This window comes from Solenopsis invicta, chromosome 12 (assembly GCF_016802725.1).
Source record: "Solenopsis invicta isolate M01_SB chromosome 12, UNIL_Sinv_3.0, whole genome shotgun sequence".
Classification (NCBI taxonomy): Eukaryota; Metazoa; Arthropoda; class Insecta; order Hymenoptera; family Formicidae; genus Solenopsis; species Solenopsis invicta.
Window position 1 is genome coordinate 16,674,773 of NC_052675.1, and position 23,320 is coordinate 16,698,092.

Here is a 23,320-nt window from a genome sequence, read left to right on the forward strand (position 1 = left end):
CTATCCTGCACGCCGCACTTTGCCTTTTCCGCTGGGCTAACATTTACGTGAAAGCTTCGCGGATTTCTGATTGTTGCGCGAGATTGTCTCACAAATTTCTAAAGGAAAAAATTACCGTTCACTTCAAATTAAAAATGAGATGCATTTAGTATTAGTGTAAGGTCTTACAAGTAGTCCATGCATTTGTATTAGTCGACTGATCGACCGATGCATCTTGGCAAATATTTATTTGTTAGGTTCGAATGACAGTTTAACAACTGTCACGACTGGTGAGGCTCTTTCAGCTTCTGCTTAACTCATTTGTTAGATGGTAAAACAAATGCGAGAAATTTAAATATCTTTACCGAATTTATAAACTTGTCATAATATGTGATTATTTTCAATATTTTGGCACAGAATTTATAGAATTAAAATAAAAAGGATTTTAACTAGCAACCGCAATAGCATGGGCATTGCGGTTCAGAGTTCCCTTTTAAGAACTTGATGACGAGGCCTGTTTAATTCATATAAGCATCGCAATTTATTGCACTTGCAAAAATACAGTTTGGGACATACATAATTTATGTTTATTGCATACAAGTTAGTTTGAAATGCATTCTTCCAAGTTAGACATCGAGTCAGTTTTGTCAAACGTTTATACGCAATGTTACTCTTTGGTATACGTTACGAACACCAGAGAACCAACGAACGAATCACTCTTGTTAAAATCGTTACAAGTAGTCTTTGATTAGTACGGCTTATTATTTAAGCTATTTTCTCATAACTCATCTACAACTATGAAAAAATAGTTTTTCTCTTTCTTTTCAGAACTAAAACAAAAAAATGGGATGTCTGACAAAATGTATGAAAAATGGTAGCTCGATAACTCTCTTCTTTGAATTTGAAGGAAGTCTATGTCTTTACCAATGGAAATACGAGGAAAAAAGACCCTTTTTTTTTTAATTACCTCGGGACATACGCTTCGGATCCGAGTCTTGTATATTTTCCGGGGAGTGCATTCTGTATATTAGTCCGAATTTTCATCAGGTATATAATAAATATTTTTTCCTTACCGTATTAGAGAATAAATACGAAGGACCACTTTTTAAGGTTGGACTGTGCGTTTCTATAGTTGCACATATTTAATTCACTTATAATTAATCTCCTTGCTCGCAATATGCGATTAAGATTTATCTTTATTAAGATTAGATGGTTATCTCCAACGCGCGCATAGCTGGCATTTTGCATTTATTTCATTATTCCTCGTTAGCGACATGTTAATTGAATGAACGTTGATGATATCGGCACACGATATTCACTTAAACGCTAACAATCTCCTAATCTTATTTTATGTAATCAATCTTGTTACACGATATTAGATACAAAAATCCTGTGAAGACTAGCCGAATTAATAAGCGAGTTGATAAAAGTACATTTTTGCATAAACGTCTAAAGTTCATTAGCTTGACGAAATATACATGTAACTAAATGTCGAGTATAAAGCATAAAGAAATTCACTTCAGTATATTTTAATTCCAAATAAGGGACACGTGTTTTTTTCATGGTTCGCTTCTCACAGATAAAAAATGGATTAAATATATAACAATTTTAAGGATCGTTTTTATCATTCACACGCTCACAAAATATATTAATATCGATTCATCTCAATTCTCTTATTTTTAACAGGGGAACATACTTGTATGATTCTCTTCACTTGTATAAAAAGCTTATCAAAAAGTCGCACTTGTGAATTTGTAGAAAAGAGGACGGACTCTCGGTGTACGCGTACATCGTGTGTTTGTGACGAAAAAAAAAGAACGCTTATCAAATACATCACTAGACTACTCAAATATAGCAAATCGACGCATTGTCTACAAAGCGAACTAAAAGTTAGACTAAAAAAAATTCTTCCTCGACAGTATAAAAACGCTATCTCGCAAAAGTTGCTCTCGAAACTCTAAGATTTACAAAAGTCGCCTGAATTATATAGCGCTCTGTTGTATATTATCATGATAAGGCAGTTAAATACATTGCCCCATAATCAGAGAATATTTTCAGAACAGGCTCTCGATCTCGCAAAATGTTCTCGAAATTGCAAATTCGAAACTCTTCTCTTCGGAAAACATCGATAGCCTCGATCTTGAGAGGATCTCTCTCGAAATAAAAAAATTAGAATGTACTCTTTTGTTCAAAAAATATCTTTCCGATAATATTTCTTCTTCGGTGCGTTTTTCGTTTCAAATATCAAAAAACGTCAATACATGATATGATTGTCGACGACGCTCGGGGAACGATGTCGCGTTTCAAAACGCGAGTCTTTTCATGCCGCACTCGCAACAGAATTTGGCGGTTTCTGGAAATTGCTGACCGCACTCGTGACAGAACTTGGACAGCTTGCATTTGCTTGTCGTTTGAGTCGGCGACGTCTCGTTCCTTGGTGCGTCCTCGTCCAGGCGATCGATCACATCGTTGGCGCTGCGTCCATGGTGCGAATATTTGCGATTTAAACTGGGGGAGTAACAAATCGAACTGAGCTTTAAGCACGCGAGAACACGGAGAATGCAAAATGAATGGGCGATAATCGAAAGCGTTACAATTGTTACAAATGGTACGAAACAGTCGTCAAAAAAACGATTAAGTTGAAAATTTTAGTCAAGTCAACAACTTTGTTCTCAGTGCAAAAAAATATCACGAATTAATAAATTTAGTCTTTATAAAAATACCAAAACTCTATTGGAACGATTGTATTGTCATCATTCTAAGATCTATCTCCCGTTTAATCGTTACTCATTGATCGATGAAGGCGAACGATGAAGATAAACAGTCACTTCAAAGACCAACCTGCTGTAGGCAGAGTCGTTGCTGATCTTGCTGTGATCCTGCGGCTTGTAGCTGTCGGGCGAGGACAATTCTTCGTCGCTGATCAGGCTGCCGTTTCGCTGTCTGTCACCACCGGGGCTGGACAGGTCGAAGGATTCGTTATTAAGGAAGGATCTCAGTCCGGGAAACGCGTTCTCCTCGAAGGACGTTATCAGCTCATCGAACATCGAGTTCGATCGCTTGACGTCTGGCTCCGAGGAGGAGATGATCGAGTTTAGACTGAGGTTGCTGCCGGACATGGATGAATAGTTATTGTTTCTTTGATTGAGATTCTGGTCCGACGACCTTTGGCCCTCGGCAATTCTGGAACCTTGAACCTTTCTCATGTCGCTCAAGGTCTTCCTGTCGGAGCCCGAATTGATTCTAGGTGCAGACGAGGCCCGGATCGAATTGGATCGGTTCATTAGCGGTTTCGTATTTTTTAGTATGACCTTGTCGAAGATCTTGCGCGGTCTGTCGGCGCTGACGACGCCGCGACGTTCGTCAACGTCGCGATGTTCGTCGACGCCCAGCGCCTTCGATTTATCGATAATAACTCGTCTACCCAATTGCCTGACGGATTTTGGGCTTGCGGTATCTGTCGCATCTTTGCCCGCGAGATTGGACTTCAGGAAGACCTCGCGCGAAATCGAGTTGGTCTCGGTGGAGTCACTCGAGAAATTGGACAAGAGGTCGTCGAACTCGGTGGGTGGCGCTATGAGAGACGTTCTCTTGTCGGAAGAAGGATATTTTACAAAGGCGGAGGAGTGCGAGAGAGGATAGAGGTTATCACGAGTCTGTTGGAGCTTGGGACTCCCAATCATAGACTGATCGCTCGTATCCGACAGCAGGTCGTTCATCTGCTGTTCGGCCAGTAGAAAGGGATCGTAGTCCTTGCAAGCGCCGCTGAAATTAGAATTTGATTAGTATGGTCTATAAATTCAATTTTTCTTCTTTTCTTCGGGAACTTTCTTGCGTAAAACAGCGATACGAGCATTGTGAATGAAAATAGTGCAATATGTGCGATGATAAAGTACGTTTTGCCTTAAGTGATTCTACTGCAGACGGACTATAGAGACGTGCTAATTAGCTCTTCAAACATTGCGTGCATGTAAGCCTTGGCACGCGTGGTGCGAGATAATTCAGCCTGCTTGCCAAACATAAATTATTCGGTGCCCTGAACTAGACTAGGATATGGGTAATTAACACCAATGTGCACTCCTGTCCCTACACTGGTTCCACAACCTGGAACTTACGTTCTAGCCTTAAGTACGAGATTAAAGTCCGGCCTCCTGCGTACATAATTGCACCAAGCAGGACGTGTCTCCAGTTCAATTTTCCTACAATATTGTTAACACATTAACTATCTAACAACTATCTTATCAAATGTACAGAAACGTGATGATAAGAGAAAAATCAAAAGAAACGATTCTACAGTGCGATCAGCAATGCCGTACAGATTCTTTTACCAATTAAATTACCATTTGAACAAATTTATACTAATGAAACAGTAATACAATATTAGGACTCATAATCAGTTGTGCGAAATCAGCATTGCGATACTTTATACTAATTAAATTTCAATTTATATCGAAGTGTTATTTATGCTTCACTAAATCTACCATATATCAATTAAATATTCCAATATTCTATACTACAAATAATATTAATGTTCTAGAAAATAATATTCAAAATATTCGACGACAACAACTCTACTTATAATATTAATTTCTACTGTTCTACCTTCGGTTAATTAAGAATGGATTCAGGACAGGAGGGAGGATACGGATTCCAGGATTTCTCTTAACAAACTTGTACTCCGCGCAATACGCAGGATAAAAATCAGTCAGTCTATCCCGCGAGATCTTAGAGGTCCTCTTCCAGTACGATCTCTCAGCATCTTCTCTCGCCTCCCCCGCATCACTCTTTATATCAGGCAAATCCTTGGACATCTTGCTGCTTCTGTTCCTCGGTCTGATTATCTCAATGGTCTCTCGTTCGTAACCGCAGTTCGCGTCGGGCCGTCTGATGCTCGCGAGTTCGACAAACTCGACCGAGGATATCAGGGAATTGGTGCTGTCGCGAAGAAGATTCATTTTCTCCCTGATTTTGTGCTTCATCTCGACAGGATTGACCGGTCGCTCTCGCGCGGCCCTTCTAGCCGCGCCGGAGACGCGTTTTGGAAAATTCACGCTCGCGTTCATGAAAATCTCGTTATCGTGATACCGTGACTCCTCCTCCGCGTAGTCCGTCAACGTGATTGATGACTCTAAACCATTAGCATCCCGCGCATTACATTCCCCGACACGCGCAGTATTATCGCTACCGTAATCGAATTCGCTGTCCACGTTCTTCTTGCGCCAACCTTCACCTGTCATAACTTCCGTTTTAATGATCGAACGGCCGAGGAGCCTTGATTTATCGTCCACACAGCTGTTATCTGAATCCGTGTTGAAATCTGCCTTTTCATCTTTCGTGTTATTCTCGACATTTTCAAAATTATCAGAACGGAAGCCGTTTTCTTGAAATTGTCTGTTGCTCTTGACACGCAAAAGTGTACTCGGGTAATTATCAGCAGCAATTTCCGAATTTTGCGAAAGCGAATACACTTCCGAGTTTAATCTCTTTGAATTTCTCTTAGGTCTTTTATTACGGTTATTGGTTAAATCAATTTCATATCTTTCTTCAATTATTTCAATTTTTTCAGCATTTCTTGCACAATTTTTTTCTGGGCTAACAATCCGACTGGATGCAGAAAATGATATTTCTTTGATATTTTTTGTTAGATCTAACGAATTGCGATTGCTATCGGTTTGACATGCTGGAGTTTCATCCTCAGAATTCGAATTACAATCAGCTTGATTATTACTATCGTTTAGAGGTGCTATCTCGTTCACGTTAGGTTGATTGCATGTAAAAGTTATTGTACTTTCTTTTAATTCAAGCGAATTATCGTATATATTACATTGTGGTATTTCTTCGTCTTTAAGGACCAGATAATCTTGACTGTTATCAATAAAATTCTTTTTCTTCGATACATTCGGTGCAATTGAATTCGTTACATTGACCGATTTAATTAGTTGATCAGGTTCGGATAAATTTTGCTCAATTTTCGTACTTTCATCAATTCTTTTATCCATTGCTGTTTGTCGATCTTCATCTTCTTCATCTTCTTTATGAACACTTAATCTATCTGATTCTGCAATATCTACATCATCCATTTTCTCAATTTCTTTCGTATTTTCAGTATTTATATCTATTTTTTCAATGTTACATTCTGTAGTTTTTGTCTTTTCATAACTCGCTCTTCGTTTTTCTTCATCTCTATTATTTATTTTAAGCTCTTCTGTTTTACATGTTGCCTCTTCAATCTCCTTATTATTAATTTTCCGATTATTTTCATTATTTTCATCATTTATTTTTAATTCCTCTACTGTACAGCTCACCACAGTGTCTTCTTCATTTTCAATACACACTTTTAATTCTTTCACTTGTTTAATTCCAATTTCTTCGTCGTTTACTGAGGCTCTTTTCAATTTCTTTTGATCAAAATCGCAGGTTTCATCTTCCATATCTTTCAGGAAAAATTCTATGCGAGGAAAAATTCTGTGCTTAATCGGTTTCCACTTGCTGTGAAAAATCTCCGACGGAAGATCCTCAGTATCCTCCGAATCTTTTATCAAGTATGTCTGATTCAAATTCCGAATACCGTTCAACCATGTGACGCCGTTTCCATTCACTTTATCAATCTTACAATCTTCCAACTTGTTGTCGGTTGGAGTAAAAATGTTTTCTGTAATTAATGCATTTTTTTCTGTTCTCCGACTTTCACTTTCTTCTTCTTCTTTTTCTTCTTCTTCTTGATCACACAATCGATCAAGATCGAGTAGCTGAAACTCTCGCGAGAAATTATGATCAACAACAGGTTCATCAGAGTGACGATTATTTTTCTTACGACTGATCTGCTTCCACGTTACTAACTGATCGTCTTTTTGCGTGTCTATACGTATTTTGCACGGCTGCACAATCATTCCTAGAATTTTATCATTCACGGTGACATCGTTGATTCTCGGATGACCCTGACTTCTGGCAGAGACGATGTTTTTCTGCATTCTGGCGGAGGAACAGGTTTCTCGATTTCTCGCATCGTCGTTTTGAACGCGTTGAGAGACCGTTTTGTTTTGGCAAATTTGTTTTCTCGAGGCATGCAGTGATGTGATCTCATTGGAAGAGACCGGATCGTTAATCCTGAGTTTCGCAGGAAAGTGAAGAGAACGATGGGAAGGATGAACGGATCGAGAGGACGTTGATGTCGATAGGGAGTCGTGATCTTCCTCTGGCCTGAGGAGATGGAAACAGGATCAAGGGCATGTGCCTGATAGTCATCAGGAGAAGGTTGTCGGGGTTAAGTAAGGAACAATTTTATGAGAAAAGATCATTGAGCAGGAAATGTTTAAAAATGTGTTTTTTTTTTGCAAAATCAAATTTGAATATTTTTGCACGTTCAAATTGTCTCGATTATTAATCACAATTATGTGCTTCTAAGCAGCCTCATCCTCTTTCCTTCTCCTCATGGATAATACTAAATGTAGGTCTATTCTATACTTATTTTATCTTACACAAGCCACACAGTTTCGGCTTTCAATATTATATACATAAGATTGATCAAAATCTCACCTATTCACACGATCGGTAAGACGCGACTTCATAGGTCCAGATGAGGTAGGAGAATCCTTCAGTTGTCCAGGACGGAGTTGTCTCCTGTAAAAGTGTATCATAAGATAATCAAGTGGCAAATCTATTAAATCAGGAAACTTTTTGTGCAATTATTTGCATAAAAGATTAGGAAAAAATTACGGACGTGATATTAAAAGAATATATCAAAAAAAGAAGTATGTCATATTAAACTCAAGAAGCTCGCAAATTTTCGTCTTCCCGAACATATTTATTTAAAATATTAAATTGAAAACAAGCAATTTGATAACGTCTTTTAAAATTTTTTAATACTCCATCGAAAAACTTCTTACTTTTCATTTGTTACACTATTAGCGAATAATTATTGCAAGTTGTTCTCTTCCTATAAGTGAAGAAATTCAAAGAAAAATTCACCAGTGTGAGGAAAGCTTCAGAATCTGACTTACACGACGGCAGGTTTCTGCTTGGCAGGACTCTCTCGATTGCAGCTGACGCTCGAGATACTTTCCTTTGGTTTAACGAGCGCCGGCGATGACACCGAGGTCTTGGCAGTCTGATTCGCCCCCGAGCCCGGACTGTACTTTTCACGATTAATAGCTCGCCGGTTCTTCAGGGTCGGCGCCCTATACCTCATACGTGCCTCTAATCGCTCCTTGGCCAGATTGGTCGCCTGACTTACCGGCACTTGGGTGACTCTGTCTTTGCACCAAGCTACGTGACGATCATAGGCTCTCATGCCGAACTGACGGTTGCACGTGGGACACGTGCCCTTCTCGTTGGCGCGTGTCGGGGCGCCCGACGAGTTCAACGAATTGCATTGCTTGGGGGAGTCCATCTGGAGGAACAAATAATACATGGAAATTTATTTATGAACAAAAGATACGAAAATTAAAAATAATTGTACAACAAATTTTAGAGAAAGGACGGCGGTCGTGGAATATATCTGGGGTGATGGAATGATATCTCCTATAATTCGCGTGGAGTTCTAAGAGCAACCGTTAAAATTACTTCGTTACAGTCTGTTTAGACATTGTGGGATGGTAACTGGTCATTAGTGTTCGCTGTGTTTTTATAAAACTAAATTCTAGTTTTGCAGGTAGCCAACATTTTTACAGGTGTATACTCTCTTCGTAATTTTGAGATTACATATTAATTTTTTAACTTTTAAAGTTTTATTTATAAAATATTTTAAACCAAAAATTATTAAAAAAATTTTTTTAATAAAATGCATTTTATGAATCGTAAAACCGTTTTGTGGCACCTATTTATGTATAAAATGTACAAAAGATCATTAATTTACGTATTCCACAAACCCCTTCGTTCCTCTATGAATATTATTTTTAATGTGAGAGTAAATTTTTTCTTTTCTATTTTTCTTATTGATTTGATGTATCATCCGAAACTATTTAATGTAAAATAAATAAAATAAATACGAGAAAGAAAAACTCCTTCTGAAGTAATTAACATATAAAAGGACTCACGACGTCGCCGCGCGCCTCGCGAATCGTTCGCAGGAAGTCGTCGTGGGTCTCCTTCCAAGAGGATCTGGTCGTTCTCTCGTTCTGATGATGTCGCCGAACCTCCTGCTTAGGCATGAATTCGGCCAACTCGGTGCCCTGGATCCTCTGCTTGGCCGAGTCGAAGGGTTTACGCTTCTTGGCGGCGGCACGCTCGCATATCCTCGCGTGTTTCTCCAGCGACTGCGGCAGGAAGGTCCGCGCGCAAATCGCGCACGGCAGCAAAATCGTCGGCGACAGCGCATCTGCGTCCATTTACACGGTCCAACAATTAGTGGGCACTCGCAACTTAAACTCCGCGCAATAATAGTAGGTGTTCTATATACGTATAGATATTTTCTTTTTCTTTCTCTATGAGGCCACGAACTCTGATCTTGGTCGCCGGTCGCGTCTATTCGTCGCCAAACAATTAACCGAGATCGTTATTCTCTCCGCGATTCAAACTCGGTGCGCCTTTGACGTGCGACGTGACACTTTCTTTTTGCCAAATACGACGATTGATAATTGCTACATTTTCATTTCCTTTTTTTTTAATGCTCCAGTATACGCGATACTGCGGCATCTATCACCGGCTAATACGGAGATCCGATATTCGATCTGACTCACCCCGTGCTAATCGCTATTCGCTCTGACAAAGGCCACAAATCCGCGGATAATCGATATTTTCGCCGACAACAAGTCGAGAGATCGCCAAATATGACGATATACACGTCACGTAACAAAATGCGCGAGAGAAACGAAACACGTGTACGTCATCGTAACTCGTTTCGTTATCGATCAACTAAATTTAATTAAAAATTTAATGTTCAATTTTTTTTATTTTTTTATATTTTCCGAAATAAATACGTCTCTCAAAATGCATTCTATATTAATCCCTTTTTACTATGTGTTCCATAACACTTGTGTGTGTGTGTGTGTGTGTGTGTGTGTGTGTGGATTAAGTTAATATATTTTTTTTAAACTAAATATTAAGTTAAAGTTAATAATTCATAAAATTAATGTATTTACATTAAACTTACAGAAACAAAAAACTAACTAATTGAAAGTTACGTTAAGATAAAATAAAGTTAAATTAAAAGTAAATTTTGTAAAGCGTTATTCATATCAAGTTAAAAATTCAAAATTTTTTAAAATAAGATCACTGAAAACAATTATGATATGGATCATCAAACAAATTTAATATTTTATTTGTAAACTAAATCTATATAAAATAACAAAAAAATATTGTTTTTTATGAAAATGTATTTTTTCTTTTATAATTTTTTTTCATTTACATAAATAAATTTTTAACTTTGAAAAAAGTTAATAAATTAAAGTTTATGTGTTTCAGAAATAATTAGTTAAAATTAAATTATTCAAATTAACTAAAGTTGAAAATTATTAACTTTTTAACTTTATTATTTAACTTGTAATTTTTTAACTACTATTACCCAACCGTGCATAATACACACATATTATATGTATTTAAAATATATGTTTTTATCTTTCCAAGCATTTCATTAATTTTTATTTTTCATTTAATACTCGGCTTTCTCTTTATGCAATAACATATATATGACATCAGAGACGAGAAATGAAATTTATTGTACTAAATATGCTACGTACAATTTTACTTTTTATTTTTAATTTTAATTTTTCCTTAAACGTATATGATGTTATTATCCTGAATCCTATAAAATATGCGGCAAAGATGTCTGGCTGTTATGTCACGTACAAGTATAAAATAATTCTTGAAATAATCATACGTTTTTCAGCTGTCAAAACCGCCGTGATAGATTTTGACAGCTGAAAAATTTACTATTATTTCACAAGAGTTATTTTACACTTTTATGCCTTATATCGGGCAGATGTCTCAGTTTGCCATAAATTTTACAGGTTTTAAGATTAAAAAATGATTACATTTTTTAGTGAAATTAAAAAATGAAGTAAATAATTTATTGCTCGTCATTTCTTGCCTCCGATGTCATATAAACACTATCGCGTCTCGAGAAAACCGGGCCTTTAAAACAGATTTTTAAAAATACATTCTACAAATGTTATATATACGCTTATTAAATACGTTTCTTTTTCCTGTCGCATCCTGTCGCATAATCCCGCTTTTGTTCCCTTCCGCGAAAAAAAAAACGCGAGACCTCGGAAACACTGTGTGACGATCGATGCAGGACGCCGCGATTGGAAGTGTCTGGTATCTAAATTGCAAATTGCACTTTCTTCGATCGCCGCGGCTATTGCGTAACGACTAGCTACAGTGTTCTCTTCTTGCGAGATCACTTCGAGAACGCCCCAGTTTATTGCGAGCTATGCGCTACGAGATAACATCTCTATTCAATAAGCCTATTCATTTTTATAAAAGACAACGCGAATCCTACGTTTCCTCTCCTACGGAAATTTCAACGGAACGCACAGATCGAGCCTTGTGACATTTTACGTATTATGTCATCGATCCAAGAAAAGTAACGAATCATTCTTTCCAGCACGTCGCGACATACGAAATCACGAAAAATAAATGAGTTCTTTGCTTATGTAGATGTATGTGTGAAGCTTTATTTACTTTCATGAGACTTCCATATCTCCATGTTTGATATAAAATCTATTTTATCATTTTTTTTTTTTTAATAAAAAGAGAACAATGTCCGGAAACTTTCTCCCATTCCTGTTAATTCACCAAACAGCACTTTCGCACGTTCGAAGTAAGCAACAAAAGTTCAAAGTAATCGAGGAATAGAATCATCAACGCCCGCGCGACGCGGGGGCTTCTGCGATACCACGGGTGATTTCAATCGCGCACTCGTTAATCTCTCGCGCGGTTTTTCATCCGCGCGATCGAATCTCACGTCGAGCGGATACTCTCGCTTTCTCGGTGCCAGGGTAAACGCCGAACGAGCGATTCTCAGGTGCGCGTGGCCGCGCGGACGCACCTGCGGCGGCGCCGACTCGCGCGGCTACGCCGCGCCGACGGGGACGTCGAGGACGTCGAAGAGGCCGAGGGGTCGCCCCCGCGAGACTCCGGCTCTCTCGCCTCTCTCGGGCGAGCAAGCTTCCTTTTTTAGGCGTCACCGCGAGTTGCCTCGCCGCGCGAGTCACGCGTGTCCCCTATCCGTCACGAACACACGCGAGAGTATCCGTTCCTTCCGTCCTCGGATCTTTTCTTCTTTTTGCTTCCCTTTTCCCTTCCCTCTCTGTCCCTCTCTTTCTCTCTCCTTGAACGAGGAGATACGGTTTCGTGCTATCGACGACAGGTGTCGAAATTGGATCTTCTCGTTTGCTACTTGATTCTTTCGTGGATTCGAATTATTCGATCGCAAATCGGGGCTCGAAGTTTTTTTTATCGCTGCCTTCGATGTCGACGTGAGACGGGACAACCTCACGTCGGCTATAAGTACGTTGCGAGAATACGGGTCATCGTATTTACCTCCGTCCAAGTTTCACGTCATTATACAACGCGTGTATTATGATAGCATTATTATTCGTGACACGTATAATCCCAGCGAACGAAAATAAATTGAAATGGATAGAAATGATTTCGACATTTTCGAATTTACGCTTCAGAATTTTCGAATTCATTTGAATCCAAAAATATTATAAATTCAATCATGATGAATAGCTCATTTCGTATTTGAATTTATTTAAATTCAAAAAGAATGTAATGGAGTGACATGAATCCATCCGAATTCAAAAATTCAATTCAAAATGGTGAACTTCGTATTTCGATCCATTTGAGTCCATTTGAATCTAAAAATACTCGAAGACTCTAAAGCGCGAACTCGGATAAATTAAAATAAATTGCAATTTTCAATTAATTTGAATTTATTTCCGTTAGCTGGGAAAATCCTCGAAAACAAACCACATGGTATCCATTGTGTCGCATGTATCCCTTCATATCGATCTGTTTACAATTTCCAACTTTTCAGTTAATTCTTTTACTTTGTTATCAAAGATTTTTCCTTCCAATAATTATTTCATCTGATTTTCGAATGTACCGAGCGAATAGCGGTGACGAGATATCTCTCCGGCAAGAGATTCCTCACGTGCGAAGGCGTAACAACAAACGGCACGACGCGGTTATTAAATGAGCTCATTGCGTTGAAACCGCTTAGCGACGCCCACAAACGCTTCGATTAATTTTGCTTACGCTGTGCTTCTAGAGTCGCACGTATCGGAAAGAAACTAGCGAAGGTTTTTTTCCTCTTTTCTACGTCAGAGCTATTGCCGTTTCATCTCTCGCCTAAGGTCGACGGGACTCTTAATGCAATTGCTAAGTCGGTGCAAATTGATCAATATGCACGGCGGAGGCACGTTACGGATTCTTATAGCCGCTTTTAGACGTGTGCGAGTGTCGGGAAAAATAAATATTTTCACCGACACCGAACGTGAAATGAAAAAGGAAATCCTTCGGTGATGAATAGCTGTTCGAGGAACGGAGCAATAATGATTAACGACAGTCGTGCGCAGCTATTGAAGCTATTCCATTAATTTGAAGCACTTTACAAATAGCCGTGCAATTTATGTAATGAGGAAAACGAAATAAACAGCTTAAGAAAATGAAGTTGTTACAGCAAATTTTAATATTTTTCTAAAAAAATTTAAACAAATTGTTGAAAACAACTTCTAACTATGCGATGATAGCAATGCGATGGTCCACTCTAGTCGAATATACTGGATTTATTTTAATTTGGAAAGCGAGTTTGGATGCTAACTTATTTGAATGTCAATCCGCTCCGCAACAGAATGTCGTAAACAAACATTTACGACATTCTGGAATTTGTAATACATGACGACGTAGCAGCAACAATATTTAACGTAACTCCGAAAATTACGAACTATGTTGATTTTCACCATGTCGCATTAAATTTATAAATATATTTAAACACATTAAATATATTAAATTTAATATCGATTAACTGACGTTTCTCTTTAAATCAACTCTAACGGCATATGATTCGTACAATGTTACGAATATCTCAGAATATTCGAACGATATCCTGCGCTATTGGAGATATTAGCAGCTACTAATATGGCATTTGTCATTCTTATCGCAAAATACACTTTGCGAGACCAGATAAACACAGAATACATTCTCGTTCCCGACGATTTAACGATCGTTCAAGAGACTCGAACACTCGCGCGAATAACATTCGACAACTCAACAATTCGAGGAAGCGATGCCGGAGCAGCAGACGTGGGCTCACCTTCCTCGGGGAACAGCTCGATCCGTATCTCGCGAACGGACGACGGCGAACTGTTAGCGGTCCCGTCGTGGAACAGGAACCCGTCGTGGAACGGGGCCTCGTCGTAGAACGGGCCCCCGTCCGCGAGTCTCTTCGGAACACAGCACAGCATCTGATTGCGAGCGCATCGAGACACCGACTGAGAGCTGAGAGAGATCGCGCGAGGTCGGACCGGCTCTTGTAAGAGCGCCGCTCTTTACAATCGTTGTAACCGCCGAGTATCTTCGCGACGGAAGTTTATTTTCGGCCCCGACTCGCCGTCTCACAAAGCAAATCTCGCTCCTTCTCTCGCCTCTTTCTTTAGTACACCTTGGCCGCGCTAACGCGGATAAAGTGGGGGCCGTAAGAAAAATATTCGATGGTTCCCATATTTATGCTCTCCGAAGAACATGAAAAGTTAATGCTGCTGAAATCAACTCTGCGTGATCTTCTTTCAATTATATAATAATGGAAAATATCGCTTTTAATTATCTAACATCCTACTATTATTGCTGTTGCTATTATACGAAAACACAAATTTTTCTTTCTTATCTCTTACTAATATAAGCACACTTCGCGAAAAACATAGGTAATAAATAATTTAAAATTGAACTTTAATGGTTATTTTTTTCTCTCTGTACAAAAACTCGCATTTTTTTCAGGACGTAGTTTTCCTTTTTTTTTAAATACCTTGGTTTTAATTCTTTTATCCCACATGATATGGAGAAAGTTCATATTCTCACAATTTTCAAAAAAGTATCAAGAATATGCTCTTGCATTGTAAGAATATAACACGGGTTTTTTGTGTGTATTATATTGGATTAAAACAAAAATTTATAGCGTTTTGCAATAGATGTTTGAACACGTGAATCCGTTTTACACGTACAAAACATATGACACACATATTCTGAAAGGTGACGTTTCTCAACGCATCTTTCTTTGCGGTTTATGAATTTTAAGCGTATTTACGTTAAAAATAAAAATAAAGGAAAAAAATAAAATGTATTTTCATCATTTGATACTTTTTTATTTTCTTTTATTTTTGTATGTTATTATGTTATAAAACTAAAAAAAAAGGATAAAAAAGTTTCAGAATTGAGCTGCAAAATATAAATCATTTATGTTGAAAAATCATGTTTTTATACATATGAAATCACGAAACTAAATTAAAAATTAACTTTATAGTGTTTACAGGAAAAATCTAGACAGGGAATATTTAATGTGAATATTTTTCATAAAAAAAAAGAAATGTACAGATGGATCGACATCGAGAAAGTAATTTAAAAGAAAAAAAAAACCGCTCTACAAACATAATAAAGATATGTGAATAACCGAGAGTACTGTTCGTAAGTGGTTCACTCGATTTTCATAAGCAGTTTTGATCTGGAAGACTGAGAACGTTCCGGTAGGCCTGCAGTCATTAACGATGATCAAACCGTAACTAATTAAAAATAATCCACGTCGATGCGGAACATCGCAGAGATGCTTCACATATCTCATACGAGAATTGTAAGGCATTTTGAGATACGTGAATAGCTATGATGTTTAAATGTCTTACGATTTAAAGGAAAATAATTTGACGCATTTCCATTTTCGAAACAAACGATCGCAGGCGATGAAAAATAATTTGTTTACAATAATATAAAGCAAAAAAGATACCGATGAAAACGAAATAAGTCACTACTCCAATACAGTTAAATGCAAGAGTATATTCTTCGTCGTAACTTTATCAAAAATTTTGAGTATGTCAATTTCGAAAAGTCTCAACTTCGGCTCGAGAATAAATGTAAATTTGAAGAATCTGTAAAAATGTGAAAATTCTCAACGTCATGTGGGCTGAAAGGATTCAAACTTTGGATTTTATAAATATAAATTGACCGCTTTCATGCGGAGGAAAACTCATCCCTATATAGTTTCTACTATATGTGTTTCCTTACTTCTTCCCTCCGTAGCTACACTGGTAACCACAACAACTCTGTTTATTCTGTGCATAGCAATCAGCACAAGGCAACGAACAAATTGGATTTTTACAAAAAGGAAGAAATATATTTATGAAGCCAATATTATAATTATTTTCCATTAAGTGACTATCGAAACAAATTTGGACAAAACAAGCAGTCTACGTGATAAATGTTATTAAGGCTACAAGCGTTACGACGATTATCTACCACGTGTATCTCCCTCGCGCCCGTTCCACGTGCACTCACAAATTCTGTCCTAAAGCCGCTCCCTATTACGAAATACAGGTCGACAGCTTCTCCGCTCTATCGCGGCTCCCCGCGATATTTCTCGTAACTGTGCACCAGTGGCCGCGACTGTGGCCGCGCTGTTTACCCTATAATTAGAACGGGGACGGAGATCGCGCGCGGACCGAACGCGGAGAACCGGAAGCGGATCGCGACGTCGGTGACGACGATGACGGGAAAAGCCACGGACGAGAAAGCGGGACTGACCCGGGGATTTCTCGGTTCTGTTTGCTTCTCGCTCGTCGTAAATATGCACGCGCGACAATGCACACTAGCACCTACTTACCCTCAACTTCAGCCATGTTCGTCGTTAGGGGAAACACTGGTCGTTATGGGAACGCCGTTCCCTCCTCGGAGGACAGTCACGAAGCTTGAGGCGGGGATTGCACTTACGCCCTTTTAAAGACTTAACATATAATATAAAACTTGGTAAATATTTAATGTGAATATCTTTTATAAAAAAAACAAACGCACCGGAAAGTGATTTAAAGGATTAGCCTAATATATTTTTTTGTAATACTTATAAATTTTCTTATTTTTGGAGTTTGTCAAATTTACGAAATGTAAATTCGTCCGTCATTCTCGTTTCTAATTTTGTTTAAAACTGTTTTCTTTTTTTCTTATTGTCCAGACATCTATCCTCTAGGAACACGCTCTTTAAATGCCGAAGTTTGACATCTGCCACTCAAAGAGATCTGTTTAAGCTGTTTACAGTCCAAGAACATCGTAGGCATCAGCTGATCATCAGCTGACGCATGCGTCGAATGTTTGCAGATGCACATGTGAAAGTGACTTCGATCAAATTCCGATTAATCTAATCTGCAATTAATTCGCAGAATATTTAGTTATATAATTTATTGTTTTTAATCTATTCTAATCTTTTCTTCCATGTATTAACAACAAAAATGATTAATATGTATATATTATTTATATATTATGTTAAAAAAATAGTACAAGTACATTGCTCTATTAATTAATCGCTAAGTTAATTAGAATTTAGTCGAAGTTGTTAATATTAGAGGCATTTATTAAATATTCATTCCTTTATTTCGCTTGTATTTTATGCACTGAACCTTTTCTTAATTTCTTCTCTTTTTAACTATTAATTGTGTATGCTTCAAATGTAAGAACTGTAGTCCAAGAAAACATTTTTCGTAGATAATTATAATATTATAATATACATGTATAAAAAAAAAATATATATAGTATATATTATAATTTTATATATAATTATTAAATATGTATAATTATATACATATATTTATACAGGGTGATTATTAATAACTTTCCACGTTTTAGGAACATGATTTACCGACGGATACGTATTTCTAACATATTATTATATTAGAAATTACAAATGCGTGCTCCTATGGTAAAAAGTGGAAACAGTCATTAATAATCACCCTGTATATGACATATCTGATATATAATTATATATGGAAAATTTTTTTACAGGAAAAGATAATAAAATAAATTTTTTGATGAAAGATCTATATTTTTATACTGTCTTCTAAACTCATTTAAAAAGTGTTATAATAAATATGATTATTAAAATATAATATTCCACAATTAGTATGTGTTTTTAAATAAAATATTAAACTATTGTTTTTTATTATGTTATTATTACAATATTTTATTTAATTGAAATTTTTTGTAGGATGACAAGCTCTTATAAATATCAAGACCTGAATAAGCCTTTATTGCTTTTATTATTCATTAAATTATCATTAACAAAAATTTCAGTTTAAAAAATATACGTAATTTCCACCTTCGAAATTGCGCGGGTCCGTGACGGCAATATTATCGTACCGTGTTATGGCGTGACAGCTAACCTTCCTGAACGATAAGCTGTTTATTATGCCTTTGGATCAAGTCTCACGTTAGTATAAGTCGGCGTCGAGTTCAAAGTACGCGATACACCTCGTGTCAAACTAACCTAAATCTCTTATCTAGAATTTTATATACAAGAATTTTATATACAATATAGAGTGTCGTGACGAAATGATAGTCTCAAGATTCGTGTTGAAAAATGGCCTCGCCGTTTCTCAGGTATTTTATATTGTAATTATATATCCAACTTAGAAAAAATATATAGAGTTATATAATTTCTGCATGACTGTAGGCGAGTTTTTTAAATTTATCAATCGATTAGTGGCGTTCGACGCAAATGAAACTTTGCTCTGTAAACACTGTATATGCGCATAACGTGATAGATAAATTAAAAAATTCGCTTTATATCCATCATTTATTATTATATGCGTTGCACGTATATGTGCGCGTCAGCTGTTTCATTCGCCTTGCTCTACACTGATTGGCTCGTGAGAACAAGAACGTATCGCGGGAATATTTCAAACGGCGCGCGAAAATCCACTTTCTCGGTAGTCAATTTTGATATCATTGATAATTATTATTATTGATAATTATTAATTTAAATTCTTGACTTATAATATTGTTCAACGTTACAGGGAAGATACATTACAAGAACATTATCCACCGAAAAGAAATATGTGGAGACGACTGAGAGAAACGGGGTAAAAATATTATTTACTTTTATTTTTTTACAATTGTATATAGTATATGTATATATAAAATTATTTGTTTGTTTATTTATTTATCAAATTTGTAATAATTTGTAGGTTTAAAGTCTTTCAATTATCAATATTGTAAAAATTAATTTATAACTTTTACTCATTTGCAATCTCAACAATATTGTTACCAAATTTTGTTAACTTACAATTCATTTCAACAATATTAGAATAACGATGCAACAATTTTATTAATAATTAAAATTATTATCTAGTTTTTAATATTACTTAACTTATTATTAGTCTTATTCCAGGTCAGAACCATCTGTTTGTGCGACTCTTCTTCGCGCAACTCTTTATCATTGGAAATGATGAAAACCCTGGTGACAGAGATCAAAAGGGACGAGAACAATAAGGATCTTCGATCGATTGTATTGATGTCCGAGCCAGGAAAGGTGTTCTCCGCCGGGCACAATCTGAAAGAACTGGTTCGTAGCGTTTGTGAGGTCTCTCACTTCCGTAAGAGCTCCTCCTCGTACTCGTCGCATAGAAAAAAAATATTATGGGCTCGCATCGTTTAGACGGCTGCGAACGCCAAGTTTCACAAGGATGTGTTCGAGACCTGTTCAGGGCTAATGCGAGCCATCAGTCAGAGTCCAGTGCCGGTGATCGCGGCAGTGGATGGTTTGGCAGCTGCAGCCGGTTGTCAATTGGTCGCAGCATGTGACATCACGGTGTGCACCGAAAGAAGTTCGTTCTCTACTCCAGGGTACTGTCGCAAAGCTTACTTTTCATTATTTATTACACATGATTACCATCTTATTAATTGATTATTATATATTATTAATTATTATTTCTGTATTATTGAATTTATATATTATTTTATGCTGTTAATTACTTTTTTCTATTCAATGCTTTTCGCAGAGCGAATCTTGGAATATTTTGCTCGACGCCGGGTATACCTCTAGTGCGCAATGTGCCAAGAAAAAGCGCAATGTACATGCTGTTCACGGGATTTTCCATTTCTGGCAAAGAAGCTTACGAGTGCGGTCTCGTTAGCAAAGTTGTGCCAAACGATAAGCTTGGTAAGTCGTCAGCGAAAAATAATAGAGACGCATTATTAGGGAAAATATTATTCAAATTAATACCGAAAAATAGTAAACTAATTCTAAACTATTTATAAATTAAGCTATTCAGTAAAAAAATTATTTAATAATATTGTAAAGAGATAAATAATTTTCTTCCTTTTTAAAGTTAATAAGAAAATTATCTTACTATCTTCCCTACAATTATACGTCTATTAATATATTTAATTTCACTTTTAGATGAAGAAGTACGTCGAATTACAGATGCAATCAGCACGAAGAGCCGTTCGATCATGCATATAGGTAAAAAGTTCTTACACGAGCAAATGAGTCTTGATATATCGACGGCATATGCTTTGGGCACTGAGATAATGGTGAATAATTTGAAGATGAAAGATGCACAGGAAGGAATACGAAGTTTTGTAGAAAAGAGAAAGCCAAATTGGTCGCATGATTATGAAAATAATTAATTATATCTATACGTAACATTTTTTACATGTGAAGCTTTTTTACATTGGATATTATTGCGATACTTTTTATCTGTGTAAAATTTTAATAATAAAACAATTAAAAAAATATATTCTTTGTATGTAAATTACATCCATTTAAATAAATGACGTCCATAAATTAGTTTATTATAGTTACATAGAAAATCATTGTAAATATAATGGTTAAGGATAAATGAAAATTCGAATAACATTATTGTTATAAAATGTAATCAAAACATTATTTAAAGATTGTTCAAATTTTTCCCATAACTTTAAAAACTTCCGTAGAATCATAGAAAATTGCAACATTATTTTTATCAATAATTTTTTTTATTTTAATACATTATTTTATTTGCGAACTGGACTTTTAAATCAGTAGAATATTTAGGAATTATAATACCAGCTTTTGTTGCGTAAATTCTTTACGATTTTCAATAACGGCACATAATCGATTATTTGAATTTCTACACTAAAAGAAATTATTAAATTGACTGTATTTAATTTAAATATAAATACTTAAACTAAAGAAATTTAATTAAGTTGAAAAGTTTAGTCAACTTAATACTTTTTTTTAGTGCGCAAATATTTAAATATAATTATTTAACATAAATTTCTGAATCGTTGAATTTTTCAAAGCGAAATATACTTTGGAAAGAATTAAATTTTAACAATATTCTCAATTGCAGTTTTCGATCATTATCTCGTTTTTCAGATCTTTAAGTTGTACGAGGTCCAATGATTCAATTTTATATATATGGTAAAAATCAATAATTGTTGTTGCATGCAAAATGTTTGGCTTAAAGTCAACAAAGTTCGCGAGATAAACTCAAGAAAGAAAATACACACATGCGTTTTTTTTTTATATTGCATTTAGCAAACAAGTTAGATGCAATTACTAAACGTAAGAAACTACTTACAATAATGATCAATATTAATTAATTTAACATTATTTAAAAATGATATAAATTTCGTGGCATAATTAGAACTATTTCTGTCAAAGCATGTAACTTATATTTCATGTAAAAAGTAAATAAAATAAGAATAGATTTTTATTTTCTTATAAAAATACAAATTCTTAATCGGAAGTACCCAATAAAAATATTTATGTATAATAAAATATAAATTTTATTATAGGTATGTACCTAAGTTCGTATGGTTAAGTTTAAACAGCAATAACTTAGAGAATTACATATGCATCTTTCCTTTTGCGATATGTGTGTTACTCATCTAACTTAACTTAATACGAGTAGAAAAATTTTGTGTTTTATTCATACAGTCTTTGCTGTCATTTTTAAATGAACCACCAATGTACGATTCTTTTATTTTTAAATTGAAAAGAACCGCAACCGAAACCAAAAGAATTTTGTATGACACAATGATGAGAGAGTTGTATCAGCTATTAGGAAAAGGAAATTTATCCTAAAATTGTGTTCTTTTGAGCATATGAGTAATACTATTATATTATTAATGCCAATTAAGAATAGGGCTGCGTTCAGAACATCGCCCGGGTACACCCAGATATCATTTTATCCTTGTTTAATATTCGGTGAACAACAAGGATAAAATGATATCTCTGATATTTCTGAATGCAGCCCTGGTAAAAACATTACGGTGCAGACGATCGCTTCACGCTTCCACAAATCGCGCCTTTTCAAACCATTTCAATCATAATGCGCTTGAAATGGCCTGAAAAGACGCGATTTGTGAAAGCAAGGACTCGGTTTTTTATCTCACTTTCTTCGCATGCTCCACTCCCGAAAAAAACTGCGTAGAAATATAAAAGTATATACGAGTATATGCTTCTGAGACAATAAAGAAGTGTGCCGATCTTTATTTAAATTTGATATAACTATTTATTGAAATAAATATTTTAATTTGTATTAAAATCCCTTCCATTTATATCAGATTTTACCGAAACAGTTTTTATTAAAAGTTGTTGATTACGGTTTCCAAATTCTAAAAGAGAAACTTTCTTAAAACTGTTGCAATAGTTACAAAATTGCTTTCCCTCTTTGTTTCTTCCTATATATATGGACAGAGATTATATAAGAAAAAGAAAATTGAACAAATATTTTAAATATATTATATATATTTATATTTGATTATATAAACTATTTTCAAACGAACTATTGAATCTCCGTATAACTATTATGTATTACTATGTCTTTTCCAGGATTCGCTTTATCTTTAAAGCATTTTTTTGTTTTCTGTGACGTTCTATATTGTGCGTTTTTCTTTTAATATTCTTTTATAAACGCGGTTACCATAAAAATAATTATCAATATATTCTAAATTTTGCTAAATGTTGTTCATTTACCGGACTTGTTAATCGTGAATTAATTAAAGCGGATTAATCGAAGCAACATATATCGAATTATGCAAAAAAAATGTATTTGCTCAAGTTTACTTTATTTAAATACGATGATAGACCAAAACGAAAATCATAACAAATCTAAATAATAGAAATTGACAAAAATTTGGTGATTTTCTGTTGACTTGTGTAGTTCTATTGACTAATGAATAGGTTAAACCAAGATCAAAGTTATTCTACATTAGTGAAATGGATATTAAAAGTCAAGTTCACAGATCAGATGTTTTAAAAGAGATAATAATTAGTACGAGTATTTATGCTGATTCATATCACAGTCGTATCCATATCATAGCGATTAACCTATATTTAAAGTTGAATGTTTCTCTTGATCTTTTGTATTTGTATCTG

At 35.7% G+C, this 23,320-nt stretch overlaps 2 protein-coding genes across 4 annotated transcripts in view; one reads left to right on the top strand and one right to left on the bottom strand.

The window, feature by feature from the left end:
* Positions 1 to 20,693, top strand: part of LOC105195995 (enoyl-CoA hydratase domain-containing protein 3, mitochondrial) — a 31,165-nt gene extending 10,472 nt beyond the window's left edge. The window contains exons 1-6 of one of the 3 annotated variants that reach the window (XM_039455970.1): positions 18,040 to 18,552; positions 18,969 to 19,034; positions 19,343 to 19,516; positions 19,610 to 19,797; positions 19,953 to 20,113; positions 20,354 to 20,693. In XM_039455970.1, the coding sequence (XP_039311904.1) occupies positions 18,505 to 18,552; positions 18,969 to 19,034; positions 19,343 to 19,516; positions 19,610 to 19,797; positions 19,953 to 20,113; positions 20,354 to 20,583 (867 nt within the window). In that variant the 5' untranslated portion in view covers positions 18,040 to 18,504 and the 3' untranslated portion in view covers positions 20,584 to 20,693. Of the gene's footprint in view, positions 1 to 18,039; positions 18,553 to 18,578; positions 18,882 to 18,968; positions 19,035 to 19,342; positions 19,517 to 19,609; positions 19,798 to 19,952; positions 20,114 to 20,353 lie in introns of those variants that run through there. The other 2 variants (XM_011161689.3, XM_039455971.1) reach the window with 2 other exon arrangements.
* Positions 497 to 16,775, bottom strand: LOC105195993. The gene is made up of 8 exons (XM_039455427.1): positions 14,240 to 16,775; positions 9,015 to 9,295; positions 7,980 to 8,368; positions 7,516 to 7,599; positions 4,582 to 7,200; positions 4,095 to 4,178; positions 2,821 to 3,744; positions 497 to 2,487 (listed from the first exon to the last, which is right to left on the bottom strand). Exons 1-8 carry the CDS (start codon positions 14,388 to 14,390, stop codon positions 2,283 to 2,285), a joined length of 4,737 nt encoding a protein of 1,578 aa, XP_039311361.1. The 5' UTR covers positions 14,391 to 16,775; the 3' UTR covers positions 497 to 2,282.
* Positions 20,694 to 23,320: the final 2,627 nt, after the last annotated feature.

Excerpts from the sequence above, each read along its gene's own strand:
- LOC105195993 (XM_039455427.1), bottom strand. The coding sequence starts at position 14,390 with ATGCTGTGCTGTGTTCCGAAGAGACTCGCGGACGGGGGCCCGTTCTAC. Across the intron at positions 9,296-14,239 it reads CGAGCTGTTCCCCGAGGAAG|ATGCGCTGTCGCCGACGATT; the intron begins GTGAGCCCACGT and ends AAATGGACGCAG. Across the intron at positions 7,600-7,979 it reads AAGCAGAAACCTGCCGTCGT|GAGACAACTCCGTCCTGGAC; the intron begins GTAAGTCAGATT and ends ACACTTTTACAG.